Source organism: Oncorhynchus tshawytscha, linkage group LG26 (genome assembly GCF_018296145.1).
Source record: "Oncorhynchus tshawytscha isolate Ot180627B linkage group LG26, Otsh_v2.0, whole genome shotgun sequence".
Classification (NCBI taxonomy): Eukaryota; Metazoa; Chordata; class Actinopteri; order Salmoniformes; family Salmonidae; genus Oncorhynchus; species Oncorhynchus tshawytscha.
The window spans coordinates 21,210,931-21,225,660 of NC_056454.1; the positions used below are offsets into that span (position 1 = coordinate 21,210,931).

At 44.2% G+C, this 14,730-nt stretch overlaps 1 protein-coding gene across 1 annotated transcript in view; it reads left to right on the top strand.

Moving 5' to 3' along the window:
* Nucleotides 1-520: 520 nt before the first annotated feature.
* LOC112225354 (UDP-glucuronic acid decarboxylase 1) overlaps nucleotides 521-14,730 on the top strand; it is a 44,284-nt gene continuing 30,074 nt past the window's right edge. Inside the window, exon 1 of the mRNA XM_024389264.2 lies at nucleotides 521-544. Coding sequence (XP_024245032.1) covers nucleotides 540-544 — 5 coding nt within the window. The 5' untranslated portion in view covers nucleotides 521-539. The remainder of the gene's footprint in view (nucleotides 545-14,730) is intronic.

Sequence of the window (14,730 nt, forward strand, 5' to 3'; positions counted from 1 at the left end):
ACTTCCCTCCCTCTTTAGAGCTAGGGGTGATGGTCTATGTGATGTTTGTCTATTAGTCTGCCTAGTGCATCTGTTGTGTCTATGAAAGGCCAACATGATAGCCTGTCCACCTCTAAAAGCCCATTTGAACAAATCACACTCTCTCTGTGAGGTGCGTGCTGTGTGTAGAATCTCACTGATGAGAACGCACACAGAGAAGACAGCGAGAGAGGAGAAAGAAGGAGAATGAGTGAGGGGGAAGGCTGAGGAGAGATAAAGCAGAGATATCCTTTTAGCTTGTCACACAGACCGCTCTCTTATGCTCTCCCTCCTTTTAAAAAATAAATTGTTGACTAGTTTATTTATATGTGTTGATGGTTTCTAGACCTGTGTGTATAGTAATATATGTATTGTAAAAGGAGAATGTGGATGTACAAGCCAAGGGCAAAAACATTACACAATGTCATTGTGTGAGAGGTTATTTTGATAAGCACCCTTTGTTAATTTCTCTTCCCCTTCTCTCACCCTTCATTCTAGCTGTCTGGGGAACCTACACCAATATGGGGTACAGTATGCTTTAATGTCTATTTCCTTTCTTCATAAAACAAATACATGACTGCCATGAAATTACCACACCATCGTCCCCTCTTTCATTAGGAGGAAGGATGTTTGATATATGCTTTTTACATTTGTAGAAGTAGATTTTTCACAATGTAGGGAATGAGAGGAAGTGGAGGTAGAGGGGGGGGAAAGAAGGGTGGACAGACAGACAGACACAGACAGACAGACAGACAGACAAAGGGAGGAGGGGGAGACAGACAGAGGGAGGGAGTAAGCGTGGGTACCTGACATACCTCTGGGCTGAAGTGATTAGAGTGTTTCCCTTCGCGCCTCGCTGTGTGGATCAGATACACAGTAAAGCAAGAGCAAATATCTCCAACCTCAGCTAGGAGGGGGCAAGTTATTAAACACACCATCTGGACACTTTCTACCAGATTGACTGATCATTCCTGTCTCTGTCTCTCTCTTTCCTTCTCTGTCTCTCCATCTGTTTCCTTCTCCCACCTGTGCAGGAGAGTCCTGATGCGTGTGCATTCATATATATATATATATTATATACACTACTGTTCAAAAGTTTGGGCTCACTTAGAAATGTATTTGTTTTTAAAAAGAAAATAAATAAAAAATTCCATTAAAATAACATCAAATTGATCAGAAATACAGTGTTGACATTGTAAATGTTGTAAATGACTATTGTAGCTGGAAATGTCAGATTTTTAATGGAATATCTACATAGGTGTAGAGGCCCATTATCAGCAACCATCACTCCTGTGTTCCAATGGCATGTTGTGTTATCTAATCCAAGTTTATAATTTTAAAAAGCAAATTGATCATTAGAAAACCCCTTTGCAATTATGTTAGCACAGCTGAAAAATGTTCTGATGAAAGAAGCAAAGAGATTGTTCTGGCAATTCTCACATACCTGTAGAAACTTAATTAGGAAGGATTTGTGAGCGTGGGTACCTGACAGCGGGCTTCTTATGGCGAGCCGTTGACTCTGGGCTGAAGTGATTCGAGTTTCCCTTCGCGCCTCGCTGTGTGGATCAGATACACAGTTAAGCACAGTTAAGAGCAAATATCTCCAACCTCAGCTAGGAGGGGGCAAGTTATTAAACACACTATCTGGACACTTTCTACCAGACTGACTGATCATTCCTGTCTCTGTCTCTCTCTCTTTCTCTCCTTACCTGCTCTCTCATGCTCTCTCTCTAACTCTCTGACTCTCTCTCTCTGACTCTATCCATCCATCCATTTGAAGTCGGAAGTTTACATGCACTTAGGTCTTTCAACCACTCCACAAATTTCTTGTTAACAAACCATAGTTTTGGCAAGTCAGTTAGGACATCTACTTTGTGCATGACACAGGTAATTTTCACTGTATCGCAATTCCAGTGGGTCAGAAGTTTACATACACTAAGTTGACTGTGCCTTTAAACAGCTTGGAAAATTCCAGAAAATGATCTCATGGCTTTAGAAGCTTCTGATAGGCTAATTGACGTCAATTGGAGGTGTACCTGTGGATGTATTTCAAGGCCTACCTTCAAACTCAGTGCCTCTTTGCTTGACATCATGGGAAAATCAAAAGAAATCAGCCAAGACCTCAGAAAAAAACATTGTAGACCTCTACAAGTCTGGTTCATCCTTGGGAGCAATATCCAAATGCCTGAGTGTACCACGTTCATCTGTACAAACAATAGTACGCAAGTATAAGCACCATGCAGCCGTCATACCGCTCAGGAAGGAGATGCGTTCTGTCTCCTAGAGATGAACGTACTTTGGTGCGAAAAGTGCAAATCAATCAGCAAATGACCTTGTGAAGACAGGTACAAAAGTATCTATATGCACAGTAAAACGTGTCCTATATCGACATAACCTGAAAGGCCGCTCAGCAAGGAAGAAGCCACTGCTCCAAAACCGCCATAATAGCCAGACTATGGTTTGCAACTGCACATGGGGACAAAGATCATACTTTTTTTTTTTGTCCTCTGGTCTGATGAAACAAAAATAGAACTGTTTGGCCATAATGACCATCGTTATGTTTGGAGGAAAAAGGGGGAGGCTTGCAAGCCGAAGAACACCATCCTAACCGTGAAGCACGGGGGTGGCAGCATCATGTTGTGGGGGTGCCTTGCTGCAGGAGGGACTTGTGCACTTCACAAAATAGATGGCATCATGAGGGAAGAAAATTGTGTATATTTGTTGAAGCAACACCTCAAGACATCAGTCAGGAAGTTAAAGCTTGGTCTGGGTCTTCCAAATGGACAATGACCCCAAGCATACATAGTTGTGGAAAAATGGCTTAAGGACAACAAAATCAAGGTATTGGAGTGGCCATCACAAAGCCCTGACCTCAATCCCATAGACAATTTGTGGGCAGAACTGAAAAAGCGTGTGCGAGCAAGGAGGCCTACGTACCTGACTCAGTTACACCAGCTCTGTCAGGAGGAATGGGCCAAAATGCACCCAACTTCTAGTGGGAAGCTTGTGGAAGGCTACCTGAAAATGTTTGACCCAAGTTAAACAATTTAAAGGCAATGCTACCAAATACACTCAATTAGTATGTAAACTTCTGACCCACTGGGAATGTTATGAAATAAGTAAAATCTGAAATAAATCATTCTCTACTATTATTGTGACATTTCACATTCTTAAAATAAAGTGGAAATAAAGTGGTGATCCTAACTGACCTAAGACATGGAATTTTTACTGGGATTACATTTCAAGAATTGTGAAGAACGTTTAAATGCATTTGGCTGAGGTGTATGTAAACTTCCGACTGTCGTTTCCAGCTGCAATAGTTATTCCAACTGTGTATATATATATATATATATATATATCTAGATCCATACAGGAACATGGAGAGATGAAGATGGGGAAAGGATTGACGTGGTGAGTGAGTTCTCCTCATGCAAAGAATGATCAATATAAATAATAAAATGTCCCCTGCACAAAATCCTACATCCAACACACACACACAGAGAGAGAGAGCGTACACACACACAGAGCGTAGACACTGATGCGGCCCTATGTGTGAAAGCTCAATGTAACTAAGGCTTCAATAAGGGGAAGCAGTGCATTTGAATTATAACTCCCAGTTAGTGGCCAGGCACCAGAGGTATTCAAACGTCTTATCACTTCTCTCGTTGGCTTCATTCCTCTTTATTCTTCATTATCGATCTCCTTATTGTCATTTATCATGAAAACCAAACAAGCGCTGACAGGGAGCTGATGGGAGTAAATGATGCAGATAAAGTCAGACTGACAGGCACAATGGGATGGTGATGACATAGAGCAGGGATGGATGAGTAGAGACTGGAGGGCCGCACTATGCTTTTGTTCCAGCGCTAGGCAAACCTGATTCTACTGGTCCTGTGTACTGGACATTGTCAACCAGGGATGTGTTTAGCATTATGGACTGTCTAAGGTATTACTACATGATAGTGAGTATGGAATAGCTATCACTGTGCTGAGCTAGGAAGGAAGTAAACACAGGAGCACAGGAGATTAACTGCATGCGTGTGTGTGTGTCTGCGTGTGTTTGTTTGCGTGTGTCTGTTTCCGTGTGTTTGTTTGCGTGTGTTTGTTTCCGTTGTAACGGCGTTCGTCTGTTGAAGGAGAGTCGGACCGAAATGCAGCGTGGTGGTTACTCATGTTCTTTAATGAAAAAATAGCGATACATGAAATAACTAAATAAATACAAAAACAACAAACGAAATGTGAAAACCTAATTACAGCCTATCTGGTGAACACTACACAGAGACAGGAACAATCACCCACAAAATACACAGTAAAACCCAGGCTACCTAAATATGGTTCCCAATCAGAGACAACGAGAATCACCTGACTGATTGAGAACCGCCTCAGGCAGCCAAGCCTATGCTAGACACAACCCTAATCAGCCACAATCCCAATACGACAACACAATAAACCCATGTCACACCCTGGCCTGAACAAATAATTAAAGAAAACAAAATACTAAGACCAAGGCGTGACATCCGTGTGTTTGTTTGCGTGTGTCTGTTTCCGTGTGTTTGTTTGTGTTTGTTTGTCTGTGTGTGTTTGTGATAAAGCAAGAATACCTTTTGCTCCAGATCCCGGATCTGGTATATGAGGGGAGCAACCACCTTTGAGAGGCAATGCCAGTCACATTAAAAAGTCAGCCTTATAAACACAAGTCGTTACCGGTCTATTACGGAATCAAAATGGCGTCTTTGTCAGTTTCTCCATTAGAATAGGGCTGTTTCGTATCTGGCTGAACTTAGAATTCAAAGTGCCGACTCCCCTCTGAAGAATAATTTGTGTGTGCGGTGCCGGCGCGCTCATTAGTCAGGATTAGGCGGCCGCCTATGGTGGCAGGATAACAAGGGCGGCATTTTCTGAGCTAAGCTAACTGAGATGCACCTCTAACACAAAACCTCACATAATACTGCCCGAAAACAATGACAATTTCTCTCAACCAGTGGCATATGGGCTTTTTAGGTGAACGCTTATGCCGCTCTGTTTTAAGCAGTGCCCACTTTGTCAAAAGCCCACTACTGTATGACAGAGAGGAGGATGACAACAAGCGTGCGCATGCACACACGCACAGAATTTAGTGCCTTGGACAGCCATATCCTATTAGACTTACATTGATTGGGCTAAATAGTTTTTGGTATCTTAACTGCCACTGTATTAGACTAATGTCTCGGCCGTCGTTGGAAGGAGACCAAAGTGCAGCGTGGTGAGAGTACATTACTTACAACAAACGAAAAAACAACCATGAAGCTTACAGTGCATTAGTGCCACAAACAAAGTTAACTACCCACAGTCACAGGTGGGAAAAAGGGCTGCCTAAGTATGGTTCCCAATCAGAGACAACGATAGACAGCTGTCTCTGATTGAGAACCATACCTGGCCAAAACAAAGAAATACAAAATATAGAAAATAGAACATAGAATGCCCACCCCACATCACACCCTGACCAAACCAAAATAGGGACATAAAAAGTACCAAATAGAGAAATAAAACAGCTCTAAGGGCGTGACAACTAAGCATAGGTGATTTTTTGAACTTGCGGTAACCCTCCATGGTTCTGAATCAAGTTGTTTAGTAGTCCGACAATGTCAGAAACATTACCTTTCTTGAGCGTGCTGTAGTAGGTCTTGTAACTGTTTGTTTGTTGACTTCGCCGGACTCCAGATTTGTGATGTAACAAAGGTGTGGTTGAATTTATTCTGCCTCTGTCTTCATATTTATTGTCTCTGCCTTTGCGTATATATCATGGTGGCAAGGGATATGAACTAACAGGTTATAGAGCAAACAATGCAATTATCACAACACATTGTAACGGTTTTCTTTAGGTGAAGTAGAGGCGGACCAAAATGCAGCGTGGTTGTTATTCATTGTACTTTAATAAAGAAACTGTATACGAATAAACTAACAAAACAACAAACGTGGAAAACCTAAAACAGTCCTATCTGGTGCAAAACACAGAGACAGGAACAATCACCCACAAAACCCAACACAAAACAGGCTACCTAAATATGGTTCCCAATCAGAGACAATGACTAACACCTGCCTCTGATTGAGAACCATATCAGGCCAAACATAGAAATAGACAAACCAGACACACAACATAGAATGCCCACCCAGCTCACGTCCTGACCAAAACAAAAACAAGGAAAACACATACGAACGATGGTCAGAATGTGACACACATAGGTTGTAATATGGCTTTTTCCCCTGGCTTCCTCAGTGATTTTACCCACTTACCACTACTGGATGAAGTTGGCTAGCTGATATTCAGAGCTTAGCCAAATTGATTAATCACAGGAATCAGGACTAATAAAGCCAATGCAACAATCTGTTTTTTGGTCCTGTCCGGACATGCCATCTTTTTGTAGGTGTTTTACATAGATGGGCATTCCTAAAAGAACTTTTCAGGCGGCACTGTAGGCTACACCTCAGTAAGCACGAATCGATGCTGACGCCTTTTAGACGTCTTTTTTGGTGCAGTCCGGACCAGCCTTGATTTCCACGGACGTTCGTTTTTTGTCACATCCGGACCAAATCTGAACCAGTCATATAATCTTTATTTGGTTCAGATATGATCCAGTCTGGACCAGTCTTAAGTGATTCCAAACATAGACATCTATAAATTACGTCTTTTCAACTTTCATTCAGAACTGAAAATGAACCTGATTTCACCATCTGGAAAATACGTCTTTTCAACTTTCTGATTTCAATGGCCTATTTTTCACCTTTCATTTAAAACCGACATATAACCTAACTTCAACATCTGGAAAAAACATATATTTGATTTATTTACAATGTCACTTTGCTTACTGGGACTATTCTACTGTTGTGGGGAGCTGCAAATTTTGTCTCCCCTAGGGCGGCAGAATGGCCAGGACCGGCTTTTACCCTTTTACCTGAGATAAGGCAGGGCTTTACCTAGCAAAGGCTTACATTTGACCTGGACCAGTGGGTTTCGCGACGAATATGTAGTGAGGGCCAGCTTACGAGAGCATACAGGTCGCAGTGGTGGGTAGTATTTGGGGCTTTGTTGAGTAAACGGATGGCACTGTGATAGACTACATCCATTTTGCTGAGTAGAGTGTTGGGGGCTATTTTGTAAATGACATCACCAAGGAACTCCCATCTACTACTATGAGAGATAGTACTCTCTTATTTCTGCTTATCATCACCTGTTATAAAATGACAACAATGCTTGTTGACTTACTTTTCCACTGTCGAAGCACTGTTTCCTGAGACATTTTGCCCGGTTCTGGAAAAAAAGTCCCTGGGTTTACCATCATGCTGTGGATGATTGGTCAGGACGAGTCGTTTTATTAATTTGTTTAGTTGAGAGACTCATTACTAAGTACTTCCCCGCACAAAACACTGTGGGCGCTCCTCGTTATTTCTCAAAGATTGTATGAAACCAAGAGAGTGAAACTCATCGCTGTATTTGCGTTTCATGACGATTGAGCTCAGTCAAAAGTTTTGGCTAGCTTGAGTCCATTTGATGACAGTGGTGAGTGATGGCGAGTGGGAAGTCAATCAGTGGCTGACAGCGCATAATCTGCTGCTGAGCGACAGCCCTGCAGTGTGTGGGTCGCAGAGTGATCTTCAAGAAAACTGGAAGTGCACAGGCATCTCCCTCTCGCGCAGCTCTCTGCACTCTGGGTCAGGAATACAGGAGACTCTTGATGGCTTTCATTGCGATTGTTCATGTAGAAACCCATGTCTCTTCTTTAGCAGACGCGGGTTTGAATGTTGCTGTTTGGTATCTTCAATGCATGGCGTTCCAACCTTGTTCCTGGAGAGCTACCCTCCTGTAGATTTTGACTCCAACCCTAATCTACCTGATTGTAATAATTAGCTGGTTGATGAGCTGAATCAGGTGAAATACAACTGGGGTTGGAGCGAAAACCTACAGTAAGGTAGCTCTCCAGGAACAGAGTTCGAGAACCCTTCTCTAATACATGCTATGGGACAATGATCGCGGAGGTCATATGCAAATAATCCACTAGACAGATATTTATGGGGGTTGTTAGTAAGGATTACATCAATCAGAGAGAAGTCTGTAGGATTTTTTACATTTAGCCGTGTGGGCTTTGTGAACAATTGAGTCAAATTAAAATAAATACATAACTTACAAGTGTTTAATGGAAATGTGTTTCTTGCGTATCTTAATTACCCCCGAGACACCCGTAGGGAGTGGGGTCGGCCAGGGTATTAATTCTCCAGCATCTCTGGAGCAATTTGAGTTTAAGTGCTTTGCTCAAGGACACAGCCTCATATTTTTTTTACCATGTTGGCTTTGGGATTCGAACCAGTGACATTTTGGTTACTGGCCCAATGCTCTAACCTTGAGGATACCTGCTGTGTGGGTGAGTGTGTAAATGTGTGTGTGTGTGGAGGTGTTGGATTTCCCCCTGTGCATAGTAGAGTCGCTGAGGCTGAGAGCTCATTTCACTAGGTGATTAGGTGTGAAGGACAAACCTAGGCTTAGCACACGCTGCTCCGTCTACAAGGGTTTACTTGTTCATGATAGGCCTTCAGACACATTGTGCAGTCCTTGAGTTAAAAAGCTCATTACAACCTGAATGAGCTTACATGGCTGTGAAGTAATACTCACTTACTTGCTCTCTATATCCTTCACCCTCTCTTTCTCACTCTCCTGCCTTGACAGGTAGGAAGCCAGTCAGGAAGGCTGTTACACACCAACCAACCACAAGGTCCCCAGGCATTCCTAAGCATGGAACTAAAGCCTTTCTCATTGCCTCAGGCATTTTAAGGACACTCAGCGGCCTGTGTAGGCCTCTTAGAGACTCTCGCCACACCGTCTCACTTAAGGCACCTCCCCTCGAGATGATTAGAGAGAGGGAAGGATGAGTAGAGAGAGAGAAGGACTGAGAAGGAGAAGAAAGCGTAGTAATGAAAATGCAATAGGATTTATCTTGCCTTGTAGTGGCGTGCTGAATGGCAGGCGTGGCTCAGATTGGGTTCGGGCTCTTTTTCCTGGAAAAGCAATCAGTGGTGAGGTGTGGAACTCAGGGGCAAATGAATGTGATCAGGGTTAGAGACCAGGCTCTCTTGCACTCACACAAAGGCACACACACACATACCAATGCACACTCATACACTCAAACACAGTGTGTGTGGTTGCATTTGTTTGTAGAGGACTACGGCTGCACAGTCAAAAAGTTTATTTTATTTTTTTGTATTTTTTATTTCACCTTTATTTAACCAGGTAGGCCAGTTGAGAACAAGTTCTCATTTACAACTGTGACCTGGCCAATATAAAGCAAAGCAGTGCAACAAAATCAACACAGAGTTACACATGGGATAAACAATCGTACAATCAATAACACAATAGAAAAATCTGTATACAGTGTGTGCAAATGAAGTAAGGAGGTAAGGCAATAAATAGGCCAATAGTGGTGAAGTAATTACAATTTAGCCATTTACACTGGAGTGATAGATGTGCAGATGAGGATGTGCAAATAGAAATACTGGTGTGCAAAAGAGCAAAAAAACAAAAACAAATATGGTGATGAGGTAGGTAGTTGGTTGGTTGGATGGGCTATTTCCAACTTCAGTGATTTAAAATCTTTTGGCAGCAGAGAACTGGAATGTGGCGAAAGGAGGTGTTGGCTTTGGGGATGACAAGTAAAATATACCAGCTAGAGCACGTGCTACGGGTGGGTGTTGCTATGGTGACCAGTGAGCTGAGATAAGGTGGAGGTTTACCTAGCAAAGACTTATAGATGACCTGGAGCCAGTGGGTTTGGCGCCGAATATGTAGAGAGGACCAGCTAACGAGAGCATACATAGATGTGGGTAGTATATGGGGCTTTGGTGACAAAATGGATAGCACTGTGATAGACTGCATCCAATTTGCTGAGTAGAGTGTTGGAGGCTATTTTGTAAATGACATCGCCAAAGTCAAGGATTGGTAGGATAGTCAGTTTTATGAGGGTATGTTTGGCAGCATGAGTGGAGGAGGCTTTGTGGCGAAATATGAAACTGATTCTAGATTTACCTTTGGATTTGGAGATTCTTAATGTGAGTCTGGAAGGATGGTTTACAGTCTAGCCAGACACCTAGGTATTTATAGTTATCCACATATTCTAAGTCGGAACCGTCCAGGGTAGTGATGCTAGTCGGGCGGGCAGGTGCGGGCAGCGATCGATTGACGAGCATGCATTTCGTTTTACTAGCATTTAAGAGCAGTTGGAGCAGCCACAGAAGGAGTGTTGTATGGCATTTAAGCTTGTTTGGAGGTTTGTTACCACAGTGTCCAAAGAAAGGCCAGATGTATACAGAATGGTGTTGTCTGCGTAGAGGTGGATCAAACAATCACCACAAACAACAATCACATCATTGATATATACAGAGAAAGAGTCGGCCCAAGAATTGAACCCTGTGGGCACCCCCATAGAGACTGACAGAGGTCTGGACAACAGGCCCTCCAATTTGACGCACTGAACTCTATCTGAGAAGTAGTTAGTGAACCAGGCGAGGCAGTCATTAGAGAAACCAAGGCTGTTGAGTCTGCCGATAAGAATACGGTGATTGACAGAGCCGAAAGCCTTGGCCAGGTCGATGAAGACGGCTGCACAGTACCGTCCTTTATTGATCGTTGTTATGATGTTGTTTAGGACCTTGAGCGTGGCTGAGGTACACCCGTGACCAGCTCGGAAACCAGATTGCATAGCGGACAAGGTACGGTGGGATTCGAAATGGTCGGTGATCTGTTTGTTCACTTGGCTTTCGAAGACTTTAGAAAGGCAGGGCAGAATGTAACAGTTTGGGTCAAGAGTGTCTCCCCCTTTGAAGAGGGGGATGACCGTGGCTGCTTTCCAATCTTTGAGAATCTCAGACAATACGAAAGAGAGGTTGAATGGTCTAGTAATAGGGGTTGCAACAATTGCGGTTGATAATTTTACAAAGAGAGGGTCCAGATTGTCTAGCCCATCTGATTTGTAGGGATCCAGATTTTGCAGCTCTTTCAGAACATCAGCTCTCTGTATTTTGGCGAAGGAGAAGCGGGGGAGGGGGGCACTTGGGCCAATTGTTGTGGGGGGTGCAGAGATGTTGGCTGGGGTTGGGGTAGCCAGGTGGAAGCATGGCCAGCCGTAGAGAGATGCTTATTGAAATTCTCAATTATTGTGGATTTATCGGTGGTGACAGTGTTTCCTAGTCTCTGTGGTGACAGTGTTTCCTAGTGCACTGGGCAGCTGGGAGGAGGTGCTCTTATTCTCCATGGACTTTACTGTGTCCCAAATCGTTTTGGAATTAGTGCTGCAGGATGAACATTTCTGTTTGAAAAAGGTAGCCTTGGCTTTCCTAACTGACTGTGTGCATTGGTTCCTGACTTCCCTGAAAAGTTGCATATTGCGGGGACTATTGCAGCTAGTGCAGTACACCACAGTACGCCACTGTGTTTTTTTGCTGGTCAAGGGAAGTCAAGTCTGTAGTGAACCAAAGGCTGTATCTGTTCTTAGTTCATTTTTTTTGAAAGGGGCATGCTTATTTAAGATGGTGAGGAAAGCACTTTTAAGGAACAACCAGGCATCCTCGACTGACGGGATGAGGTCAATATCCTTCCAGGATACCCGGGCCAGGTCGATTAGAAAGGCCTGCTCGCAGAAGTGTTTTAGGGAGCGTTTGACAGTGATGAGGGGTGGTCATTTGACAGCGGACCCTTTATGGAGGCAGGCAATGATCGCTGAGATCCTGGTTGAAAACAGCAGAGGTGCATTTAGAGGGCAAGTTGTTCAGGAGTGTGCCAATGTTTACAGATTTAGCATTGTACCTGGTAGGTTCCTTGATAATTTGTGTGAGATTGAGGGAATCTAGCTTAGATTGTATGACGGCCGGGGTGTTAAGCATATGCCAATTTAGGTCACCTAGCAGTACGAACTCTGACGATTGATGGGAGGCAATCAATTCACATATGGTGTCCAGGACATGGCTAGGAGCTGAGGGGGGTCTATAACAAGCGCCAACAGTGAGGGACTTTTTTCTGGAGATGGATCTTTAAAAGTAGAAGCTCGAACTGTTTGGGCATAGACCTGGATAGTATGACAGAACTCTGCAGGCTATCTCTACAGTAGATTGCAATTCCACCCCCTTTAGTAGTTCTGTCTTGATGGAAAATGTTGTAATTGGGTATGGAAATTTCAGAGTTTTTGGTGGCCTTCCTAAGCCAGGATTCAGACCCGGCTAGCACATCAGGTTTGGCGGATTGTGCTAAAGCAGTGAATAAAACAAACTTAGGGAGGAGGCTTTTACGGTTGGAGAAGTCAACAAATGAGAGCGCCTGGGGACACACAGGGCCTGGGTTAACCTCTACATCACCAGAGGAGGTGTAAAAAATCATGTCGGCTGCAGTGAAGGAGAGTCCGCAGGTTTTGGTAGCGGGACGTGTCAGTGGCACTGTATTGTCCTCAAAGCGAGCAAAGAATTTGTTTAGTTTGTCTGGGAGCAAGACATCCTGGTCTGCGACGGGGCCGGTTTTCTTTTTGTAATCCGTGATTGACTGTAGACCCTGCCACATACCTCTTGTGTCTGAGCCGTTGAATTGCGACTCTACTTTGTCTCTATACTGACACTTAGCTTGTTTGATTGCCTTGTGGAGGGAATAGCTACACTGTTTGTATTCGGTCATGTTTCCAGTCACCTTGCCCTGATTAAAAGCAGTGGTTCGCGCGAATGCTGCCATCAATCCACGGTTTCTGGTTTGGGTAGGTTTTAATAGTTGCTGTGGGTACGACATCACCGATGCACTTGCTAATAAACTCGCTCACCAAATCAGCATATTCGTCAATATTGTTGTTTGACGCAATGCGGAAGATTGCTTCGATCACGTGGACTGGGAAATCTTGAAGCGTGGAATCAGATTGGTCGGACCAGCGTTGAACAGACCTGAGCGCGGGAGCTTCCTGTTTTAGTCTCTGTCTATAGGCTGGAAGCAACAAAATGGAGTGGAGGTCAGCTTTTCCGAAAGCAGGGCGGGGGAGGGCCTTATAGGCGTGGCGGAAGTTAGAATAACAATGATCCAGGGTTTTACCAGCCCTGGTAGCACAATCGATATGCTGATAGAATTTAGGGAGTCTTGTTTTCCGATTAGCCTGGTTAAAATCCTCAGCTACAATGAATGCAGCCTTCAGGATATGTGGTGTCCAGTTTACATAGAGTCAAATAAAGTTTGTTCAGGGCCATCGATGTGTCTGCTTGGGGGGGAATATATGCGGCTGTGATTATAATCGAAGAGAATTCCGTTGGTAGATAATGCGGTCGACATTTGATTGTGAGGAATCAAGTCAGGTGAACAGAAGGACTTGAGTTCCTGTATGTTGTTATGATCACACCACGTCTCGTCTCGTCATAAGGCATACCCCCCCGCAACTCTTCTTACCAGAAATATGCTTGTTTCTGTTGGTGCGATGCGTGAAGAAACCAGCTGGCTGTACCGACTCCGATAGCGTGTTTCGAGTGAGCCATGTTTCCGTCAAGCAAAGAACGTTAGTCTCTTATGTCTCTCTGGAATGCTACCTTTGCTCGGATTTCATCAACCTTGTTGTCAAGAGACTGGACATTGGCGAGTAGTATGCTCGGGAGCGGTGCGCGATGTGCCCGTCTATGGAGCCTGACCAGAAGACCGCTTCGTCTGCCCCTTTTACGGCGTTGTTGTTTTGGTTTGCCGGCTGGGATCAGATTCATTGTCCTGGGTGGTGGGCAAAACAGAGGATCCGCTTCTGGGAAGTCGTATTCCTGGTCATAATGATGGTGAGTTGACGTTGCTCTTATATCCAGTAGTTCCTCCCGACTGTATGTAATAAAACCTAAGATTACCTGGGGTACCAATGTAAGAAATAACACATAAAAAAACGTGAAGTGAGGCAGTCATCTCTTTCGGCGCCGGAAGCTCTGCAGTAAAATTAAACAATGAGGGCTGCTCTAAACAACAGTATACAAGGCATATTGACATTAGAGAAAGGCATAAGCAATCACAGGTGTTGATTGGGAGAGCTAAGAGAGCAACGGGTGGGACAACAACGGGTAAACAGCTAAGACAACAACAAAGGGTAAATTTGCGATGAATGGGCAGAGAGGGTCAGCTAGCTACACACAGGTCCTGAGTTTGAGGCTGGGGCAGACAGATAAACAAAATTAAGTACCATGTTAATGGACAGTACAGCAGGCATCGGCTGTGTATTCGAGTAATCACAGGGTCCAATGAGCAGCAATAGATGAAACGGAACCGGTCGGTCGTCGATTACTACGTTGAGCGAGTAGGAGAAACGGCGTTCAGGGAGCTAGCAGGCCGGGGCTAGCAGATGGATCATCAACAAACATCCATCATGCAGAGGCCGGTTTAGAGCACATCAGCCGAGTTACGTCAGCAGACCAGCAGACCAGTATTGATGGATCGGCGGGGCACCGTGCCGACAAAGGGTCCAGGACATTTGGCAAGAGAAGTGTTGTAGTTGGTGTACTTCGTTTCCTAGCCGGGAGATGGGCCTAGCTCGAGGCTAACTGGTGCATGCTTCTGGACAAGGGTGTTAGCCACAATAGCCACTCTGTAGAAACTAGCTAGCTGTGAAGATCCGGTGTAATGGTCCAGAGCTTGCGGCAGGAATCCGGTGATGTTGTGCATGCTGGCAGGTATTATCCAGGCGAAAGCGGCAGAAGTCC